This window comes from Vicia villosa, unplaced genomic scaffold, assembly GCF_029867415.1.
Source record: "Vicia villosa cultivar HV-30 ecotype Madison, WI unplaced genomic scaffold, Vvil1.0 ctg.000352F_1_1_1, whole genome shotgun sequence".
NCBI classification, from domain to species: domain Eukaryota; kingdom Viridiplantae; phylum Streptophyta; class Magnoliopsida; order Fabales; family Fabaceae; genus Vicia; species Vicia villosa.
Window position 1 is genome coordinate 462,233 of NW_026705158.1, and position 22,343 is coordinate 484,575.

A 22,343-nucleotide genomic window follows, 5' to 3' on the forward strand; every position below is an offset into this window, starting at 1 on the left:
GTCAGGTAATTTTCGGGGGTGAAAATCCTTTAAGTGGGGGAAAATTGTAACACCCCAAATTTATAATTTATATTGTTTTGACGTTTTGTTGTGAAAAATTGTGAATTTTGATGATTTTTGTTGAGGTTTAGAGGTATGTATCATTAGGTTGAGAGGGTAGTATCTTGGATTAAGTGGTATGTTGAGATAATTAATTAAATAGAAATTAGTTGGTAATTATTTAATTTAATTAAGATTAGTGATAATAGTGGGGATTCATAATTAGAAAATAATAATTATTAAATTATTAAAATAGGACAAGAGTAGAGATATTAAGGGCAAGGTAGTAATTGAGTAAGGTTAAGTTGGGGGCAAAGTTGGTAATCCATAGTAAGGGTCCAAGGGGTATGAATGACAAAAGGAAGGGATTAAAGAATTATTATTCATTCTTACAGTCGTAAAAGTGGGGAGAATACGCTGTGGAGGATAACTAGGGCACCTAAGACCAAGGGGATTATGTAGAAACGCAAACAGAAGGTCAAAGCTAGGAAAATTTAAGGTAAGAGGGGTGATTCGTTCATTATAATTGATATGGGGTTTAGAGATATGTAAGGTTCAATGAGGTTTGTGTGGGATTTGATGAACATGATGAATTGTGGTGAAATTCATGATTTGTGATTGCTTAATATTAATTCGTGAAGTTATCGCATGTAATTGCGTTGGATTGTATTATAAGTGATGTATTGATAATGGGATATGAATTGTATAGTTTGGGCATGAACAATTGTGATTTTGGGTTAAAAGAGTTAAAAATTCATATTTTAAATATATCAGATTTTTCCCTCTATACTGATGGTAACCGATTACCGCTCTGGATTTAACTGGTTACCAGACCAAACAATAGCGTAACTGGGCATTTTTGGGGGGTGTAACTTGTTACCACTCTGGAGGTAACCGGTTACCATGTCAAGAAACAGAGGTGTGTATTTTAGTTGCAAGGGGTGTAAATGGTTACCACCCTGGAGGTAACCGGTTACCATTGTGTTGAACCAAATTTTAAAAACTTTGAAAAATCATAACTTGAGCTAGAAACGTCCAATCGACGCGCGGTTTGAATCGTTGGAAAGATGTTTTAATGTACTTTGTTTTAACAATAATTTTGATATCATAATTCCAACTATTCGACTCAAAGATGGGTTTCCATACGTTTCGGGTTATATCGTTTCGGGTTATATCGTTGGAGATGTTTCCTTATTTTATGATGAATATGATGTAATGTGAAGTTGTTGTGATGATTTAATGAATATTGTGAGATGAGATTAATGAGATGTGTGTTTGATGACATATATATGTTGTGATGATGATTACAATATTGATAGGATTTAAAAGATGTTGTGTTGTGAATATGACGTTGTGATGAGTATATGAATGATGATGCATTGTAACCAGTCGAGGTTGTATTATTTTAAATGTGTGTATCATGCATTCATGACATAAGTTAGAACTCCAGTCCAGTGTTGACATCAATTCCATTGTCTGGATTGAGTGTGTTTTGTGATGTGCCTTGAGTCCAAGTGGGAATCAATCCTATTGGTGGGGATATTTGAAGGTAGATGACTCGGTCATCAATGACGTTTTGGTACCACATGCATGAGTCAGTGGCGTTGCATTTCATACTTCGTGTATTTGCATGATGAATGAATAAATGATGCCTTAACGATGTTGTGATGTGAATGATGCCTTGATGATGTTTGTGAATAAATGATATGGTGATAGTATTACTGTTAATAAATACTATGTCTATCTCGTATATCTTTTGTAATGTTTGTAATTACTCACCCTTTATGTAGGAATGTTACCTCCATGTGGGTAACACGCATGTGGTCAGGACTAGCTTGTTTAAGAGGGAGGACAACTCCAGAGTCGTCTAGTTTGTTTCCGTTGAATAAAGGGTCTTGCTCTAATATGTAACAACGGGTTGGGATCATGTGATATGATTTTTTTTTTGTTTTGTTAATATGATACTACGAACTACCATTGATTGATTTTGAGATTATAACTCATGAATGATCAAAGTGTGATGGATATTTGTTAATTTACTTGAGATTAAGATTCCGCTGTGTGATATTTGAATTATATATTGATGTTTCAAAAGAAAGTACGATGGCTAAAAGGGGGAGTAGAAGTATGGTGTTGAAGAGTGTAACAGGTAATTGCTTAGTACAAACTATTTGTAAGTAAGTACTAAAGATATGCTCATGTGCTCATATTCTTTTGTGTTAGTAGTATCATGCATATTTTGATACTAAATAATAATTATTTGTGTTAGACATGACTAAGAATATGAAATATTGCATGCTGATAACAGTTAGTTGGTAGAATTGTATGCTACTAACTATATGCTAGCTAAGTGTCATGCACGACTAAGACTATGAATGATTGCATGACTGAATGGTTGGTTTTGGAGCATTGTTATTTTGTGGCATCTTTATGAATGCTACTAATTTTACATTGATGTGCTACAACTCTGATGAATGTTGTTGCTGATGAAATTGTATGCTCTTATAGTCTTCTGTTGTATGTTACTTGTTTTGATTGAATCAGTGTTATTTATCTTGAAGAGGTGTTTTTCCACAATTTTCCAAAGAGGGAGATTTTCTTTCCTTTTGGGATTGGCTATATTATGAAAAAAAAATATGGAGAAGTGTTCAAGATTTCTCAGATGTGTCATGTTGTTTTTTTGCTGTTGAAGGGACACATGCAGGATGTGATGTCCTAACACGTGGGTACGACATTTGACCCTTGCCTAACTGGCCATAGTGTTGTGTTTTGTGAAGATTTTCTGATGAAGATTCGATTAGATTTTATTGCTTTTATTCATCAATATGATTATGTGATTTGTTTGACAGTTATGGAGATTTGAATTGTAACAAATCATATATTTTTGTTGCAGAAATTTATGGAACAAATCATATTAATTGATTGGGCAACTATTATGGACGAAATCAAATCAAATAACCAATGAGAAAATCCCATAATACTTTACTATATATATTAAGCTCTAAACCTACATTCAAAAGCAAGCAATACGTTGAAGATCTTTAGAGTGCAAGGGTTTGTTTGATTCCTTAGTATTGATGTATGTATACCACACTATGTTTCAGTAAATTGGCATAGTTGTAGGTTTGGCTAGTTGCCTTGTAATTCAATATTCATTCACATTGATTGAGTTTAATCACTAGGATAGTGATTGAGAGAAAGTGAGAGGGATTCTCATATTTAGGGGGAGTCCTAAATTGAAAGTCATTGGGTAGTGTTAGGAAGAGGCATTAAACTACATGGGGTTGTTTTCCTAATAAGACTAAGTGTACTAAACTAATAATAGTGAATTTCCTTTCTTGGGTTGGAAGTCAACCATCCATATGTAGATGTTGATGCATCAAACTAGGTTACCAATTATTGTGTTCTTTATTTCTTTTCTACACCATCATATTTCATAAGTTAAACTGGTATAACTATGTGAGTTCTAATTTAATAAGCTGGACCAAATTTATAGGACATCGTGTTCAACATCTGTCCCCTGAGGAACAAAATTTCAATTCCATTTGTTTTCCATCGTCAAATAGTTAAGTTCATCAAAACCCTTTAATGATAAGGTTTGTATATTTATCCGTTTAACCGTTCACTTGACTTATCATAAGTTATCATCATCAAAAGTAGATGTCCTTGTTAAAAGCATATCACCTTCAAAATAAGGTTCCACAACCTACCTCATTAATCGAGTACCCAGGGTTTGCATGCACTTGATATGGTTACTCCAAGTTTTCCCTGTTAATACTCGTCCACGTCGCTATCTCATATACATGATCATTCACTCGTTAAACATTTATGAGATTTAGATATTGGCTCATATATGTGGTCACTAACATAGTACACATATACACTAAACAATAAATTACTAGTACATGTTATCATTATCACAGTACACTTATATGCTAAACAAGAACTTACTCGTATATGTGATCATTCTCATAGTACACGTATATGCTACCCAAGTACTTACTTGTATATGTGGTCATTCACATAATGCGCATATACGCTAACTAGGTACTTACTCGTATATATGGTCATTCACATAGTACACATATACGGTAACTAGGTACTTACTCATATATGCATTCATTCACTTATTACACATATACGCTAACCATGTACTTACTTGTATATATGGTCATTCACACAATACACATATACGCTAACCATGTACTTACTTGTATATATGGTCTTTCACACAGTACACATATATGTTAACTAGGTACTTACTCATATATATGGTCATTCATAGAAAATAGATATACCTAGGGGTATTCCAACCTTTAGAATGGTATTCCTCATAACCCTAGCCAATTCCTAAGTGTAAAAATGATTCGGTAATTAAGGTTTACCCCTACCTTCATAGACTTTATCAATTCAATAAGTTAAGGAAACAACACACTCTTATCTTATGTACAGGGTGAAATTCTGGTATGACAGACTCAGGATGTCATTCACGATGTCAATACATTTGATCTGTTATTAATGTAGCAGAGGCAGAACAGAAAAATCCCCCAAATTTTAATTACCCCTATGAAGGAGTCAATGAGACCTGGGATCACATATGTTCAGTCAACATAACCAGATTGTAAGGTTTATATGGTTCTGTAAAGGAACAACTAACACTTCTGAACCTGATGTTATACACGATGTCATAACATCCAGTTTGGTCTAACTACCTACTCTGGGGGCTACCAAGCCAGGAAGAAGATTTCACTATCAGTAGTACTATTTTATGTAAACAACCTCAGGTTTACAGATAAACAACTAGTGGTTTACCTAGTCACTACCCAATGCAGCCTTTATCTCAGACATCCATCCAAGACAAGAGAACCTCTGCTCACTCCCTAGTGATACCTAACTATTACAACCCTGCAACAGCTATTTACACAATTAACAATGAACAATAACTTGATCTTGCTTCACAGCTTCAATCAAGATACACAACTCTTACCTACAGGTTTCGAGTGAGAACAATCACTTCTCTTACCTACAGGTTTCGAGAAGGACATGGCAGCCATCCCACAACCTAGGTGGTCTACCTATAGAAACCCTAATGACTACATCTTTTCTAAACAAGGTTTTCTATATGAAACAAGGTTACAAAGATTTCTATTTATAACCTATTCCCAATTGGACTTGGGCTTACAAATCACAGCACTCCTTGCTGTTACAAATTTGTAGAAATCTTCTGCTACAATCAAGGTCTTTTTAATCATGAGTTTCCTAATTTATCTCCTAAATTAGAAACTGTTGAATCTTCAATCTTCTGATCTGATTCTTCCTGAATCTTCAATCTTCTGATCTGATTCTTAAATATTATTTTGACCTTTAAATTTGCGCCACATAGGATTACAAAATATTCCACAAATATCCTGTAACTGTTGAGCAACAGACTGAATCTTCCTTCCAGTTTTGCAGGCGCGATGTCATGAGTTAATGTCATGACATTCCATATAACATCTTGCATGTACCTGTTTTGTTCTTTTTATATTTGCAAGATTACACTTGTATTATGTTTTACTGCTATTATGTTTTAGCTAAACATAGATGTCAATCAGCCAATAAAAGCACTAACACGGGGTCACTAGCCAACACTCAGTCTCTACCTAGGTGTGTGGATAGCACTCAACCACTCAACGCATATCATAAGATTACTAATATATTAGGTGTCTACGTGGTCATGATGTGTACTCACTTGGTGTTAACTTGGTTTTACGTCTAATTATTCACTTGAAAATTATATAAGTAATTGTCCATTTTTAACCCGATTCTCATAACATCTAGGCCTATTACATGTCATAATAACATAGAGAATTGGAATCATCACGAGTCTATGGTTCTTACCAAGAGAATCACGAGCCTAAGCATGTAGTAGGGTGCATTATATAGTGGCCATAACAACGTTTATGGTCGTAACAGGCCCAATATTCAACACACAAACACAACATTACCTAGTAGAAACACTAGGGTTCATTACAGGCTAGTCGTAATAGCCATTACAACCCTTAATAGGCCCAACAGAAGCCCATGATTCTTTAAGCATCATCCTCAACCCTAATCTTCAATTTATTTACCACACATTATCAAGACTATAATACCACTTTAATTTGCAACAACTACATCAATTAAACAATCTCAAAACTAGTATTAACACATGCATTATAATATAAGGTTATAGTTTAAGAAAAATGGGAGAATCAATTATTAAGGGAGAGGAACCCCACCTTCTTTTCCATAATTGTACAGGATGATGGTGAAGAGCACTATTTTCCTTCCTCCATGCCACAAGTAAAATGATGTCCAAACTCCACAATGATAATTCTTAAAAATCTTGGAGGCCATAGCTACTTCTCTCTATGAAAGGATTGATGATCACACTTCATCCCATAATGATTCTCCCCCTTGAGACGTATGAATGAAAGAAGGTTAGAGAAGCTTGTTGAGAATTTTGGAAAATGAAAATAAAGGTACGAACTTTCCTCTGAATTTCCAATATAGAAAAGAGTTTGAAGATGAAACTCAAACACAACTTCTTCTTCATCAAGTGATCCTTTTAGATATGGAAATGGAGGGTCAACTTGAGTGTTTCTTACTCTTTATCCTCTCCTTTTCACGTGAACTTGAGTCGGCTTTTAAATAATAAAGTAACAAAAGACAAAGAAAAAGTCAAAGCCAACAAGAGATTATATTTACAAATGATGATAAAAACACCCTAGCTTACAAACCAAGAGATTAAACAATCAAAGTAAAAGCCACCATAGAAAAGCAGGAGAAATCAGGATAGAACTCAATCAGAGAGAATCACCATTAACATAAATAAAATTATCTCGTGAGACGCCAATAACACTCTAGCCCAAGAGAAAGATCAGACACTCTTAACGCTATTGAGTCTAAAAAATCATATGATTTACAACCCAAAAATAAGAATCTTACGATAAAGAATATGATTTTCTTAAATCATTTAAAAAATATATTTTATTTTGATGTATAGTCTTCTAATTTTACAAAAAATTAATGTCATATTTTTTTAGTTAGTAAAATGGTCAAAATATTTATATTTGTGATTATATCTATTTATAGTCAACACCAATATACAAACAAAATAAAAACTTCAATCATGTTTGTCTTATCTATTTCTTAATTTTAGTAAAATAAAATATATAGAAACAAGATCAGTCAAAACATTTCTTACAGTTTTTTTTACTCGTAAATTCCACATTTTATGATTGAGAAAATTCATTCGTTGTTTCAATTGTCCCAAAAAAAACCCTCTAGTATTAATAATTTTTTAGTCTATTAATGGTTTACAACATTTTGCCACCACATTTTTTTGTCGTAGTTGTTTTAAGCATATTTCCACCACATTTGTTTTGCTGTAGTGGTTTTAAACATTTTGTTACTACTTTACAAATTATTTTATATATACTCAATTGAATTCTATCACATTTATTCAATTAAAAAGGTAGGAGAAGGCTTAGAAAGAAAAGGGAACAAGAAGGGAAAAATGAATATTCAATTGAGTATTATCGTATTAGTTTGGTTGATATTATCATTAGCTTCATATGTCACATCTCAACCGGGTGTTTTCAATATAAGAACGTATGGTATACCAAATGGAGACATAACCAATGTAAGAACATGCTTTAATTTGTAACTAGTGTTGTTGGTGACGACATCATTACTGCCTATGGGTTTCCATAGACGACGAACATTATTTCACAAATTTTCTATAATGATTGTTTGAAAATCTAGCCTGCAAATTTTCCAGAACATGAATTTAGCATGCAAGTTATAATATCATAAAATCTTTTTTTTATATATATAAAAATAAAAAGATACATTAGTATAAATTTAAATGAGTTACATGTATCATTTGGTTATATGAAAACAAAATTATAAAAACAAAATAGATTTTAACTTCGTAATATAAAAATGGGATGAATAAGAGCTATGTTTAAGTTGTTATATCTTATGTTTTGTTCTTCATAACCTTTTTATGATTTTTTTGTTCTTAAGGCTTTGAAGAGTGCATGGAAAGAGGCTTGTGCATCAAGAATTCCAAGTAAAGTCGTGGTTCCAGCTAGCTGGTACAAGTTGCAACAAATAGATCTTGAAGGACCATGCAATGCTCCAATTGAGGTTCAAGTTCATGGGATGATTTTATCACCAAAAAACCCTTACAACCTCAATGGACAAGATCAATGGGTTAGATTTAAATATATCAATTTCCTTACTTTATCGGGTAAAGGAACATTTGATGGCCAAGGTGAAATGGCTTGGAAGAAAAATAATTGTGGAAAAAATACCAATTGCATAAGATTTGCCATGGTAAGAAAAGTACTCATTTCCAAAATAATAATCAGTATAATTTCTTATGTTTAAATTTGTTTGATTTTGATATAATATTTCGCAGAATTTTGGTTTCTTTTTCCTCAACAACTCAGTCATTAAAGACATAAACTCAAAAGACAGCAAATATTTTCATGCCAATGTTTTTGGATGCAATAATGTTACATTCGAAAACTTCAACGTTGATGCGCCCAAAGACAGTCCAAACACGGATGGAATTCACATAGGAAGATCAACTAAAGTTAATATTATCAACTCAAACATTGCTACAGGCGACGATTGCATCTCTCTCGGTGATGGTAGCAGACACATTGTCATTCGAAACGTGACATGTGGACCAGGACATGGTATTAGTGTTGGAAGCTTAGGAAAATATGATAATGAAGAACCGGTTTTGAATCTCATTGTGAAAAATTGCACACTAAATAATACAGATAATGGTGTGAGGATCAAAACATGGCCTGGAACTTCAGTAATTTCTATTGCATCTCATTTGCATTTTGAAGATATTGTAATGGTTAATGTTAGCAATCCTGTGATTATTGATCAAGAGTATTGCCCTTGGAATCAGTGTTCAAAAAAGGTATTTCTTCAACTAAATATTACTTTTCTATGCAATTTCATACAAAGAAATTATTAATTTAATTATAAAAATATTATCCTCTCTCCAATTTAGTCATAACTTATAAAAATAATAAACCATCTTAAAGGAATATAAAAATAGATAATTTTCGCATGTAAATTATATGAAAATTTGCTTTAATTGTTAAAGTATGTAAAAAGGGTCACTTTATTCTGACACATTAAGTGATTAAAAAAATAAAAACTGGGAATCGATATCTACACCCTGCATAATAAAATGTAAATTTTCATTGACTTTGACCATTCAATGAACATAATGTTCATATAAGTTCTATCTTGTAATACTATATGCATATACTCAGTCATTGTATTGAGTTTAATATTTTTTGACTGGGTAATACTAATTTTAATTATTCACACAAATGAACATTTTCATAATCCGTCTCTAATAAGGTATTTTTCCTCTTGAATTGTTTTAGAGTCCATCAAAAATAAAAATACGGAAAGTGCTCTTCAAAAACATTAGAGGAACTTCTGCAACTCAAGAAGGAGTGACTATGATTTGTAGTCAGGGTGTCCCATGTGAACGTGTGGTACTCAATGACGTAGATCTACATTTTAATGGGTCTAAAGTATCTGCTAAGTGTTCAAATGTAAAGCCAAAAATTCGTAGAAAAGCACCTATTTGTAAATATTATTGATAAAGTCTCTTTCATTTGACAACTTCTAATTAATTTTTCTCCTTTTTCAAACATTTATTCAGATTTTTGTAATCAAATCTCTTTAGATCAAACTTATAAAAAAAATCATGACATTAATTAAGCTATGTATTTTTTTTATTACATTTTTAAAAGCAAATGAGAAGAAAACTTATAATATATCATTAATCAAAATGTGTTAAATATAATATGGTATTTTTTTCATTAGTTAGAAGTTAGTTAAAATGTGGTCATACTAAACATAACACTAGAGTTATTATTATTATTGTTGGAGAATCTGAGAAAGTTGAGAGCAACAACAAGATTAAATACTCCAAGACCACAAGGTAAGAAAATGTCACATTTCCATTAAAAAAAATCTTAATACATCTGATATATGAATTACCTCTCTTATAAATTAAACATTATATTCATTCATGTGCGTTTATGAACAATATGAGACTCAATCATTCACACTTGAACCCAACAATTATAATGGAAAACTTTAATCCGCCAATTATAATGCATAGATAACAATTTTTACAATGACTAAAAATGACGCAAGTGTAGTTGAGGGAGTTTCCCTTAATCCATTTCCATGATTACGATTCTAAGTTCGGATAATGAAAATCTTCTTTATTATGGAGGATCCAAGTATAGCCACTATTAGTACTGAAAGATCCACTTATTTGATCAGATCAAATGAATAGATCTTTTGTATTAGGATTGAACTAATACGTGTGGTAATGATCATAATTATTATATTATGAGGGAGTTGAGTATACAAGTGATAGATGTGGGGCGATGTCGTTGAGTAAAAATATTTAAAAGATAAATTTATGTCATGGATGTGAACATACTTAACAAGAGTATCTATGGGACCAATAAGAAAAAGAATTCAGGAAGGTTGTGTTGGCATTTCTAGTGATTTGAACTTCCATGCCACCTTGGGCGTATGATTTTTTCCAGCCAACCAAATGAATACCATGTGTGTTCATTCCCTTCCAAATAAACTTATCAGTCACATGATCAATAGTGTAACATATGTTATGAGGGAGCCAAGTGGTTTGAATGTATTAAGAGGGAATAAAAGTAAGAACTAATGTAACAAGGATTAATCTACCTAGCTTGTTGAGAAACAAGTTTTTTCAAAAGCCAATCATGTTTAAATTTTTTGCATAATAAAGTTAAAGCCAAATCTTTTGATTCTACTTATAAAAATATGAAAACTAGGGTGTTTATCCATAGAAGTAGTACTTCGAATGCCTCAAATTGTAGTCATTTGATTGATTTTTGTCTAAGTTAAGTATCTTATATGTACGAGATTGCAAAGTAAAATTTACCTTTAAAATATTTGGCTTTTTTTTTAATTTTTGTTTGTCTTTAAATTGTTTTTTATTAAACCTTAGATCAATAGCTCACACCCATCTACCTTAACTAACACATACTAGTTGAACTATCCCAATCACTCATAATATATACTTTATTAATTAATAATTATTTTTTTCAAAATAAAAAATAAAATTATTTAGACATATACATAAATAAAAAATATTAAAATAAAAATAATTTATTTAAATCATTTAAGATTAATATTTTTTCTTTTAATCTGTGTGTCAAAATATTAATTATTTGGGGTTGTGCGTCAGTAAATATTTTTCAATATGATAAAGTGTGTTTCTTATTAAAATGTAAGTCTCTTGAATGAACTATTATGTTAGAGAGAATACAAAATATTAATTATTTACTATATATTTTAGAAAATAAATTATATTTTTTATATTTAAATTTTTACTTCAAAATAAAAATTATTATTTGTAATGTCCCACATTATTTCTAAGCATTTGTTTATCGTGAGACAAAAATAAAATTATCTCTAATTATTTAAGTTCCTAAGTTAGAAGCTTGAGGACTCATTTGGAATTTTAGTGGAACTTAAGGGCATTTGTTTCTTTGCCCCAAGAGGAGTATAAGGATCAAAATTGTGACAATTTCGTTATTTTTCAAATTCAATTTCATAAATAGAGAGGGAGTTAAGAGAATGAGGAGCTTGTGCAAAGAAGAGGAAGAAGTCAAGTTTTTGCCCGTAGTGTCAAAGAAAATAAGTCATTTTGTTTAGGAGAAATGATAAAGAATCATCTTTCCTCTTCATCTTCATCAAATTCTGAACTTCACTTGAAGGTGAGGTTCTTTTAAGCAATGATCTTGGATAGTGCACTAGGGTTAATTGCATGTGGGATCGATAACTGATGCATATGTTATGTATTTGATGTGTTTCAAAACCTGAATGATTTGTGAATCGTTGGTTAAATGTTAGTGTTGGAAATAGAACCTTGAATATTGGGATTCAGATGTAAAAATATAGGTTTTAGAGGGCTCTTGGGCACATTACTGTCGTAAGACATCGTTACATCCAGTCCATGGTACTCTTGGAGAAATTACGGTCGCAAGGCCTCATTACAGCCCGACTGTAATAATTCCTGGCATAGTTACGACCGAAATGCCTTATTAAGGGCCAGCTATAAAATTTTCTAACTAGAAATTTTGATCACCTAGAAAATTGCATATATGGAGTTAGGAAACATCGATTGAGACACGGTCAATTGTGTTAGGAAGTTAACGCATAAAGTTATACCATAGTAGTGTTTTTTTTACCATGAGGTTTAAAGCCTAATTAGCGCTGCTCAAATGTTTTGTGATTGATCTTATGAGTTAGTCTTAAAATACTAACATATTTTAATAGCTAATGGTCAAGGGACTTATGTCTCGATTTTTGTCCGTGATCATATAAGCTAGTGTCAGAATATTGACATTTTTAACAGCTAATGATCAAGGGACTCATGTCTCGATTTTATGATTGATCATACGACTAGTGTTGAAGTAAGAATTTTGAGATAAAGAATATGATATTTTTAAATTATTACAAAACAATTTATTTTATTTTGACTTTTAGTCTTCAAATTCGTTTTTGTCTACTCATTAAATCTTTATTATTAAATCCCAATTTGTGCCATTTTGTAATTGTATAAATAAATAGTTAATAACTTATTATTTTTTATTTATGTTTTGGCTGCAAAAATATTCTACTATGTCTAATTATTATTAAAAAAAAGAGTACATTTCTTGTATTTATATGGTTTACAGTAACACATGAACAAAATTAACATTGCAATTGTGTTTGCCTTATATTTTTTCTAGTTTTAGTAATAAGATATATGGAGGAGAACCATAAGCCTTCCTCTACTAGGGTTTACGTTTGCAAACCACAAGAACCAAACTGGAGAAGATGACTTGAAGGATCCCAATACTAAAAGAGTCAAAGGTTCCCAATCATACCTTTGGTATATGATGATTTAGGGTATGAGCATACTGATGAAAATACTAATAGGGAGACTATTGTAACACCCCTTTTCTAAACCTCAAATATAACAAATATTCATAGAGTAATAGCATGCATAAAATAAAAAGGGCATCACATGTTGTTTTTACCGTAATGAAAATCCAAAATAAACATACCAAACATGCACTAATCATATTGTAACACAATTAAATATCTCATGCTTCCAAATAATATGCATATCGCACGCGGAATAAGAATTAATCAAACAATTTCAATGAATATATCTCATATTATATTTATCTACCAAACTCAAATAACATATTCAATTATGCTAAACCAAATCAAAATCTAAGCAACATAGCCGTTAACAACATATCCAAAGTTTCGCTCAAATACAAACAAGATAGCAATATCCAAACACAAGCATAAGTTCAAATGAAATTCCCCCCCAAGTGTTACATGATCAGAGCATATTACTCGCTACCTAATCAAACAACAAACTCAGAAGCTCCTCGGCTAAATCCTCGGACAAGCTCACTACTCATCGGAACTTGCACGATGTCACGATGAACATCATTCAAACAGAAGGGTGAGAATTCAAATTATTATAGATAAACATAATAATGGGAAATGCAAAACACAACAAGAATACATTTCACAAATTCATCACTCTTCTCAAAACATGCATTCATATACTATATATCAAGTTTCACGCAAAGCAACTCACATTGATTCAAAACAATCACATAAGAAGTTTCACTGTTTTCCGATTCCATTTCTAAAATCCAAGCCACGCTTCCGATCCGGACAAGACCAAAGCCACAATTGTGAACCCAAAGTTTCACCGCCTATGTTTCAAAGCCAACCATTGTGAACCCAAAGTTTCACCGCCTATGTTTCAAAGCCAACCATGCATGCATGTACAACTATCACCAAACATATGCAATTAAGATTATTATACAATCTTAACATACCGCATACCACAATAATTCACACAATGAATTATCCATCAATTATACACAACACACATGTCAAATAACAATCACAACAATTTACAACAGCTAGCATATATTCAATCACACTCATCATGAATATCATACCACATATCACGCCAACCATTGCCATTCACCATTTACCAATTCGTAGAATTCATAAAGATAAGTACTTGGTATTCACACAACAACACCATACTTAATTCACCAAGTGTTAATCAATCCTATCATATCATATAGAACATCAAGTTAGCTTCCTAATGCTTTGAACGACACATAAAATGGAGCTACGGATCAAAAGTTATGAACATTTGAAATTTTTCAAAAGCAGTACATATTCGCCCGGCGCACACATTGGCTCACCCGGCGCTCTGTGGCAGAAACTTTCCACCCCCTCGCCCGCTACGCTCGCCCGACGAAGTCATGTAGGCGCTCGCTCGCCCGGCGAAGTAATTCGTTCGCCCGACGCTCCGCACCAGAAACAGAAAAATACTGATGCGTTTTCAGCATTCCAACACCAAACCAAATCTGATTTTATCTCAACAAAACTCAATCCAACAACAAATTATCACATATTATGGCTTCCTATTCATGTTTCTAAATATGGGTCATCCATACAACACATTGAACATGAACAAATCACAAAATCTCATTGATTTAACATAAACCCTAACATTTTCCAAATCTATGAAATTGTGAAAGTAAGAGATCATACACAAAGCATACACACAACATTACCCAATCATATAAACATATGATAATTTGGACTCTAACCCTTACCTCAAGTTAATCTCCTTCTATCTTCAAGAATCTCACAATACTCTTCTCTTCTCTTCTCTCTTCTATTCTTCTTACCAAAGTTATGAAAATGAAAGAATGACCTAACTCTTTCCTACTATCTGTTTTCTCTATTTTGGGTTTAACCTATAATTCCACTTAGTGTCTTATTTCTACCACTTAGGCCCAATAACATATTATCTCATAATATTTACTAATAGTTCAATTAATCCAATTAACACAAAACCCCAATTAAATAAATATCACACCAATTAATTAAATAAACTAAAAAATTAATAAAAACACCAAATTAACTAATTAATAAAATAGCTAATAAAATTGGGATGTTACAACTATCATGTATAAGGATATGGTGACAGGAGAGAATATGCAGGAAACAATTGAGACAACGTAACATAATTAATTAAATGAATGATTTAATGGTGGAAGCGACATTAATGGAGTGTTGGAGATCGAAGAGGAGAAATTTTGGGAGTATGAGTTCCCAACATTCATACTCTTGGATACGTAGTTCAGAAGTATCACAAAGTCGTGGAATCGAGGTGTTATAGTCAATATTCCGCATAGAATAATAGGTTATAAGGTCGTTCAAAACAGACTCCATCATATGTTGGTTAGAAGAGGAGTTCAAAATATAGTGGATCTAGGGAAATAATACTACCTAGTCACTGTTACAAGTAAAGAGGATCAACATTCATCTTTAATGGAAGGTTTATGGTTAATATGTGATCAGTACCCTTTGTAAGGGAATGTAGCATCAATTTTTGTCATTCAGGTGATGTTATCGAACAAATTATTGTATGGGCCAAGATCTCTAGATTACCAATAAAGTATTATGACGATTCAATCCTTAATTTCATTGGTTATTGCATAGGTACGAAGGTCAAAGTCGATAAAAATAAACTCACAAGGGATAAAGGTAAGTATGTTGGGTTGAGCATTCAAGTTGATATGAATAAACATCTTTTGGAAACAATCTCTATCAAAGGCATACACTATAAGGTAGATTTTGAAGGATTATATCCTTTATGCCTAACTTGTAGTAGTTTGGAAGCTACATAGAAAGATGTGCGGAGAAAAGAGAATATATGATATAGAGGAGTAGAGTAGAATACGAGGGAGAAAGTGTGAGGCGAGGAGGTAAGGAGAAAATAGCAACAGAAACTACAGGACCATGGATTGTAGTTCAAAAGACGTGGAGACAATGAAAACACAAACAAGAAATTGGGAACGGCAAAAAACGACAAATGGGAAAGGAGCTCCAGTGGATAAAGGTGCAATAAATGCAAGTGAGAAAATTAACGGATCCCAATTTATTTTTCTTAGAGAGGAAAACATTAATTTTATTATTGATGAGCAAGATCCTACCATTGAGGAAAGTAATGTAAAACAAAAACACATGCTAGTGTGTTGGCGAGGAGGAGAATATGAAAATTCTGAATAAGATAATAGAAGTGAAACACATGATTCTATAAAAAAAATAAAAAACTAATAGTCCAAATTTGGTGTAAGAGTGAGATGTGGAGAAGGAACCTTTTTCTATGATGTTTCTCCCTGAGATATGTGCTCCATTTATTTAGTAGATCATGCAGGGATTTCCTATAGTATGATTGTTAGAGTGTAGTATTCTTCTTTTGTTTTGGGCTTAGGACCTCTTGGATCAAAAAGAAATGTATAGAAATAAGCTCAACCAAATCATTTCTTCCATTTTTTTACTTTCAAATTCCACGTTTTAGGATTGAGAAAATTCGTTAAGGCCAAATTGTTTTAATTGTCCCTCCAATAAACCCTCTAAGATTAATGTTCATCTAGTCTATTTATGATTTACATCATTTTGCCACCATATTTTTGTTGTAGTTGTTTTAAACATTTTTCTATAATTTTTTTTGGTATAGTGGTTTTAAACATTTTTTTACTACATTACAAATTATATTATATATACTCAATTGAATTATATCACATTAATTTAATTAAGGATGTTGGAAAAGGCTTAGAAGACAAGAGAACTAGAAAGGGTGGAATGAATTTTCAATTGAGTATTACCATATTAGTTTGGTTGATAATGTCATTAGCATTATATGTCACATCTTAACCTGGAGTTTTCTATACAAGACAATATGACACACCTAATGAAGAATAACCAACGTAAGATCATACCATATTTTATAACTAGTGTTACATATGAGAGATGGTGGAATATAATTGAAAGCTAAGAATCACTCGTATAACCGCTTCATCTACTGAAAAGCCTTAGCAAAAATCAGACGCTCATAGTGTAACACCCTAAACCCCGAATCTTAATTTAAAAGAATAATCAACACTTTAGGATGTTACTCAAAACAAAACATTCATATATCTCAATCAATTCACATACTCCCAACGGAACTTCAAATAATAACATAACTTCATTAATCTCTTCAACTGAAATTCTTAATGAAAATAACATGATCCAAAATCATTAACTCAAAAACAAATAAAATGCATCATTCCCAATGTTACATATCAGAGCATAACCAAACTAAATTTAAATAAATAATAAAATAACGAACAAAGTTCCAAAATACATCTTCCAAATCTCAGTGGAACTTACTCCTCTTGAGTATTTGTACAACATTATATCGAGCAACACAAAACAAACAAGAAAAGGGTGAGAATACACTTTAATATATTAATAGTGTACAAGAATGCAAGGATAGATTATCACAAAAACAACGACACACATTCATTTACACAACAACCCACAAGTATGATCAACTTCACATAGCCTTTATGTATGCATCACAACTCGACTCTATGCATGTGGTACCAGTTGGACATCAGAGATTTGTTACTGATTTTGTCCACTCAACAATGGTTATGTGTGAGATTTTGGATCGAACTCTAGTATCTCGATAGGGATATTTTCTTGGTTTGACATAGTTTAAACATGTTGTCGACGTTTGTTCACATGTTGATCTCGAAATTATGTATGTTGTAGTAAAAAATTATTCTAGCATCGGTAGTCGATAATGCTAGGATTATTAGCATGTCAAATTCGGACTATTTGTTTAGCCCAAATGTTTAAGTTAGCTTGTCGCTTGAGTTAGCTGAGTAGTCTATAAATAGACTAGTTCTATCAGGATGTTGAGAGAGGTTGCTTGTTATTATTCACTTGTAATCTATAAACCCTAATAGAGAAAGTGAATAGAAAAACAATTACAACCAAGCTTAATATTTCTTCTTCTTCTTCTCTCTTCTTAATTTTTACATTAGTCATGGCACTATCATAATGGATTAAGACAACATGCATTGGTTTTTCTAAAAAGGAAATCTCTATTATTAATCATCTCAACTTTTCTAATTCTTTGATACCGATTGTAAGAGATATCATTTATGAATCTATAATGGATTAAACAAGAATCATTTATTTCTTAAACTTCAATGAGACCGGTCCTCCATCTATTTTGAAGATTTAATCTCTATTTGCTTTGGAATCATTTGATAAGATGAGCGAGATACTTTTCATACTGTAACTTGAGGTTCAGGATCCTCTTAAGGTACCTCATGATGTTCTAAATAGTATGCCAATTATTTATACTAAGTCTATTGATAAACCTGCACAACGATCCTATGATATAAACAATATTGGGTATAGCATAATCAAAAGCATACCCGACAGTTCTAATGATGCTTGTATATTCATATTGTCAAATGTTACCACCAGTGTTCTAGAAGAATTTAACACTTGTATTATATGTAGTGAAAGCATATTTATAATGAAAGTATTTATATTTATGACTTAGAGAAGGCGTTTGATATAGTGCCTAGAGATATTTTGTAGAAAATCCTAGAGAATAAAGGGGTTAAGATTGCATACATTCGAGCTATACAAGATATGCATGAAACGGTATTGACTAATGTGTGGATACAGGGTGGAGAAGTAGAAGATTTTCCTATTACAATAGGTTTCGATCAAGATTCAACCTAAGTACATATCTTTTTACTTTAATTTTGGATGTACTCACGGAACACATCCAAGAGCTAGCACCAAGATGCATGCTTCTTGCACATGATACAGTCTTACTTGGAGAGTCGCAAGAGGAATAGAAATGAAAGGTTAAAGACTTGGGAACAATTGTAGAAATACATGGCTTTCGCATGACTAGAAGTAAGACAGGGTATACAAAATGTTAGTTCAGCAAAAAGATTAGTGTTTCTAATGTAAAGGTGAAAGTTTGGTACTTTATCATCTCAGAAGTCACGGGGTTTAAATATATCAGCCCAGTAATATAAAATGATTGAAAAAAGATGGGAATATAAACCATTGAATTCAACCCGAGTGGTTGAAATAGAAGAAAACCTCATGTATTTTATCTGACATAAAGATACCATTAAAGTTGAAGTACAAATTTTATCGAAATGCAGTGAGACATGCGATGTTGTACAAGACAAAAATGTTGGACGATTAAAAATCAACACGAGAATAAAGTAAGACTAGAAGAGATGAGGATGCTGTAATTTATGTGCGATAAGACTAGACAAGATAATATTATAAATGATAATATCAGAGAGGGTGTTGGGATAACACTTATAGTTGAAAAGATAGTGGAAATAGACTTAGATGATTTCGATCTGTAGATACAAGGCCAGTAGATTATGTGGTAAGGAGAATATATCATTGGAGAGGAGTCAAACTACTAGATTTAGAGGAAGATCTAGAAAAAACTATAAAAGAAGTTATTAAGAAAGATCTCGAGATTAACAATTTGGATAAAAGTATGATACTTGTTATGGGTCGGCCCTAAAGCGTTAGGTTTGGAGAGGCCCAATTCCTGTCATCTTATAAATCTTATTATTGGAATAAAAACATGTACGATTGTTTCACTCATAACTTACTTTGTTTTCATTATTCAAAACGGACTTGAGCGTTGGAGTGCTAACCTTGTAAGTCCACCACCGCACTAGAGTAGTGTGCCTCACCTCGTCGTGAAGTTGCACCAATCATTTTGGTTCCAACACAGAACAATGACTTTGTTTGTGGGAGCATTACTAGATATAACATTATGGTGTAAATTGATCCATGTAGGCATGTAGCCGATCCCACTTAGCGGGATAAGACATTGTTGTTGTTGTAATATCTTTTCAGCTATGTAAGACTGATCCAAAAAAATTCCTTTATGTGGCCTAATCATCTTATACGAAGGATTACAATCATTTCTCTAAGGTCTTTCATATTGAAACAATTACACAACAACGATTTCATATTATCTACGATATGAATGTTAGAATCAAATATGTACAAATGTCATTTTAAGACGTGTAGTCAATATGATTGTCACACCCAATTATAATTTGCTCAGCCACTATTAATTGATATGTCACTCAATCAAGACTGATAGTTTAGAATGAAATGACAATTTTAAATTTTATTATCTTTTTAAAAAATTAGTTTCTAGTATAAAAAAAATAGAATTAATACCAATGAAATAGGATTAATTTCATTGACATCGCTCCTCCGTCGCCAAAACTTTTATACCCAACCCAAAAAGACTATCTCAACCTTATGAACACTCCGAAAGATGGGAAAGTTGTCAAATCCCAATTTTAAAGAATTTGTATCCACAATTCAACTTGAGCACATGCTTGTTCCTAAGTTTTTTCAATTAAATATCCACATTTGAACTTTATCACGAGTTTTCACAATTCCAACATTAACATGTTCCAAATGTATGTTCCAAATGTTTGAGGTAACAACCTATTATACATAAACATGCAATATTAGCCATTACTAAGTACAATTGTTTTTTTGCTAGATCCACCCCATAGATATTGCATTTTGTGTTAGCCCAAAATTCAAGCCTGCTTTAATTCAATCTTGCATGTTTTCATTCATACAAAAAATAAATAAATAATTTAGCTAAGAGAAGAGATAATCATGAAACTAAATACATTGGTTATCGAACCAATATCAATATCAGCAAAATCAAAATAACAATGTTAACATCACTATATAGTTAAAAATCTCCATCTCTGAAAGACTTTTGTAGCATCACATGTGCAATAGGGTCTCTCTTCACCTTCCATTTCTTGAACTGTTTAGAAGCAGCTTTCAATGCCCTGCCCCATCGCTGGATCATAAAGCAACCACAATTTATTACCAACAAATACATCAAATTCAAACAACGTCTTAAAGTCAAATTTACTAACTTCAAACTTTGAGTAAAAAAAAAAAAAGTTTTGATGAATACCCACTTTCAGATTTCTAAACTGTATCACAAATAAACAAACACAACAAAGAAATACCTTATTATTGATGATGGGGTTCCAAGCACATTTGACCCTTGAAGGTGTTGGTGAGAAATCAGAACCCATCTTCTTGCTGTTATTAACTTTCTTAATGAAACTAAATTTGAGATTGAAGGAGCTAGAACTGAATTTCTTTCTAACCTTAGAACCAACCTTGTTGACACTGCATCTAGCTCCTAAGGCCAAATCATAGGAAAGTTTCTTCGGAGTGATGAGATCCAAATCCATGGGAGAGTAGGGCCTAGAAACCAAAGGGGACCAGATTGTGCTTTGAGAGTAGTCAAAGTCATAAGCAGAGTTATCTGGGAATTTGCAGAGAAGCTCTAAGGACATGAATGGCTCTAAGTACTCGACAACCTTTGTAGTGTTCAGCAACAATGGTTGTTGTTCTTCTTCTTCTTCTGGTACTTGGGGTACCTCTGGTTGTTGTTCTTTTGCGGATTTCATTGCCAAATCAGAGTGACCGTTTGGTTAGTTACTTTTCTATAAACACTCTGTTTTGGTTGGATTGGGGTTGCATTGTAGAATAGAAAAGGTGGAGAGAGAAATAAACGACAAGAAAAGTAGCCGTTGTCGCAAATTGTAAATCAAATTGTGTTAAATATCATAAGATAATTATTTTTAGTACAAACATGCAATTATTATTAATAGATTAATTATATAAAAACATTTTATATTAAATTTATACATATTCAAGTATGTGGGAATAGTTCATCTGATATTTATTGGTTGTCATAAACGGATACGAACAGTTGGTTCAACATCAACCATTACCAACTGCATTTTTTAATATTTTTTTGTATTGTACTAAATATAAATTAACAACTATAGACTATATGAATTGTGTATTTAATTTACGTGTGGTGATATTTAGTAAAAATAAAATTTAGAAGAAGGAAAGAATGATGACTACTTGTTGTATAATTAGTTAGTCAAATGATACGGAAACGTAGAAGAGTGGGAAAATAAATTTTGTATTATTTGGTTTTAACTTGGCGTACTAAAAAGTATTTTTATTAGTTTATATACTTTTTTTATGTAAAAATATTAATAAATATATTCAATGATGTATTGTCACATTAATTATGTTTGTAATATGTAAAAAACTTACAGTGATTTAATTATATAATTTAGATGTTTAGTTTAAGAAATAATTAGACTATTTTTTCCCTAATTATGAAAATACAGACATCTTTCCAAAGGTATTAATTTTTTAAATTTATA

The 22,343-nt window shown here is 32.0% G+C and overlaps 2 protein-coding genes across 2 annotated transcripts; one reads left to right on the forward strand and one right to left on the reverse strand.

The window, feature by feature from the left end:
- The first annotated feature begins 7,579 nt into the window (after nucleotides 1–7,579).
- LOC131627229 (polygalacturonase-like) lies at nucleotides 7,580–9,707 on the forward strand. Its single transcript, XM_058898073.1, has 4 exons — nucleotides 7,580–7,705; nucleotides 8,092–8,403; nucleotides 8,489–9,007; nucleotides 9,486–9,707. Exons 1-4 carry the CDS (start codon nucleotides 7,580–7,582, stop codon nucleotides 9,705–9,707), a joined length of 1,179 nt encoding a protein of 392 aa, XP_058754056.1.
- Nucleotides 9,708–20,528: 10,821 nt separating this feature from the next.
- On the reverse strand, nucleotides 20,529–21,760 carry LOC131627215 (uncharacterized). Its single transcript, XM_058898057.1, has 2 exons — nucleotides 21,117–21,760; nucleotides 20,529–20,941 (listed from the first exon to the last, which is right to left on the reverse strand). The coding sequence occupies exons 1-2, from the start codon at nucleotides 21,564–21,566 to the stop codon at nucleotides 20,828–20,830; spliced, it is 564 nt and encodes a 187-aa protein (XP_058754040.1). The 5' UTR covers nucleotides 21,567–21,760; the 3' UTR covers nucleotides 20,529–20,827.
- Nucleotides 21,761–22,343: the final 583 nt, after the last annotated feature.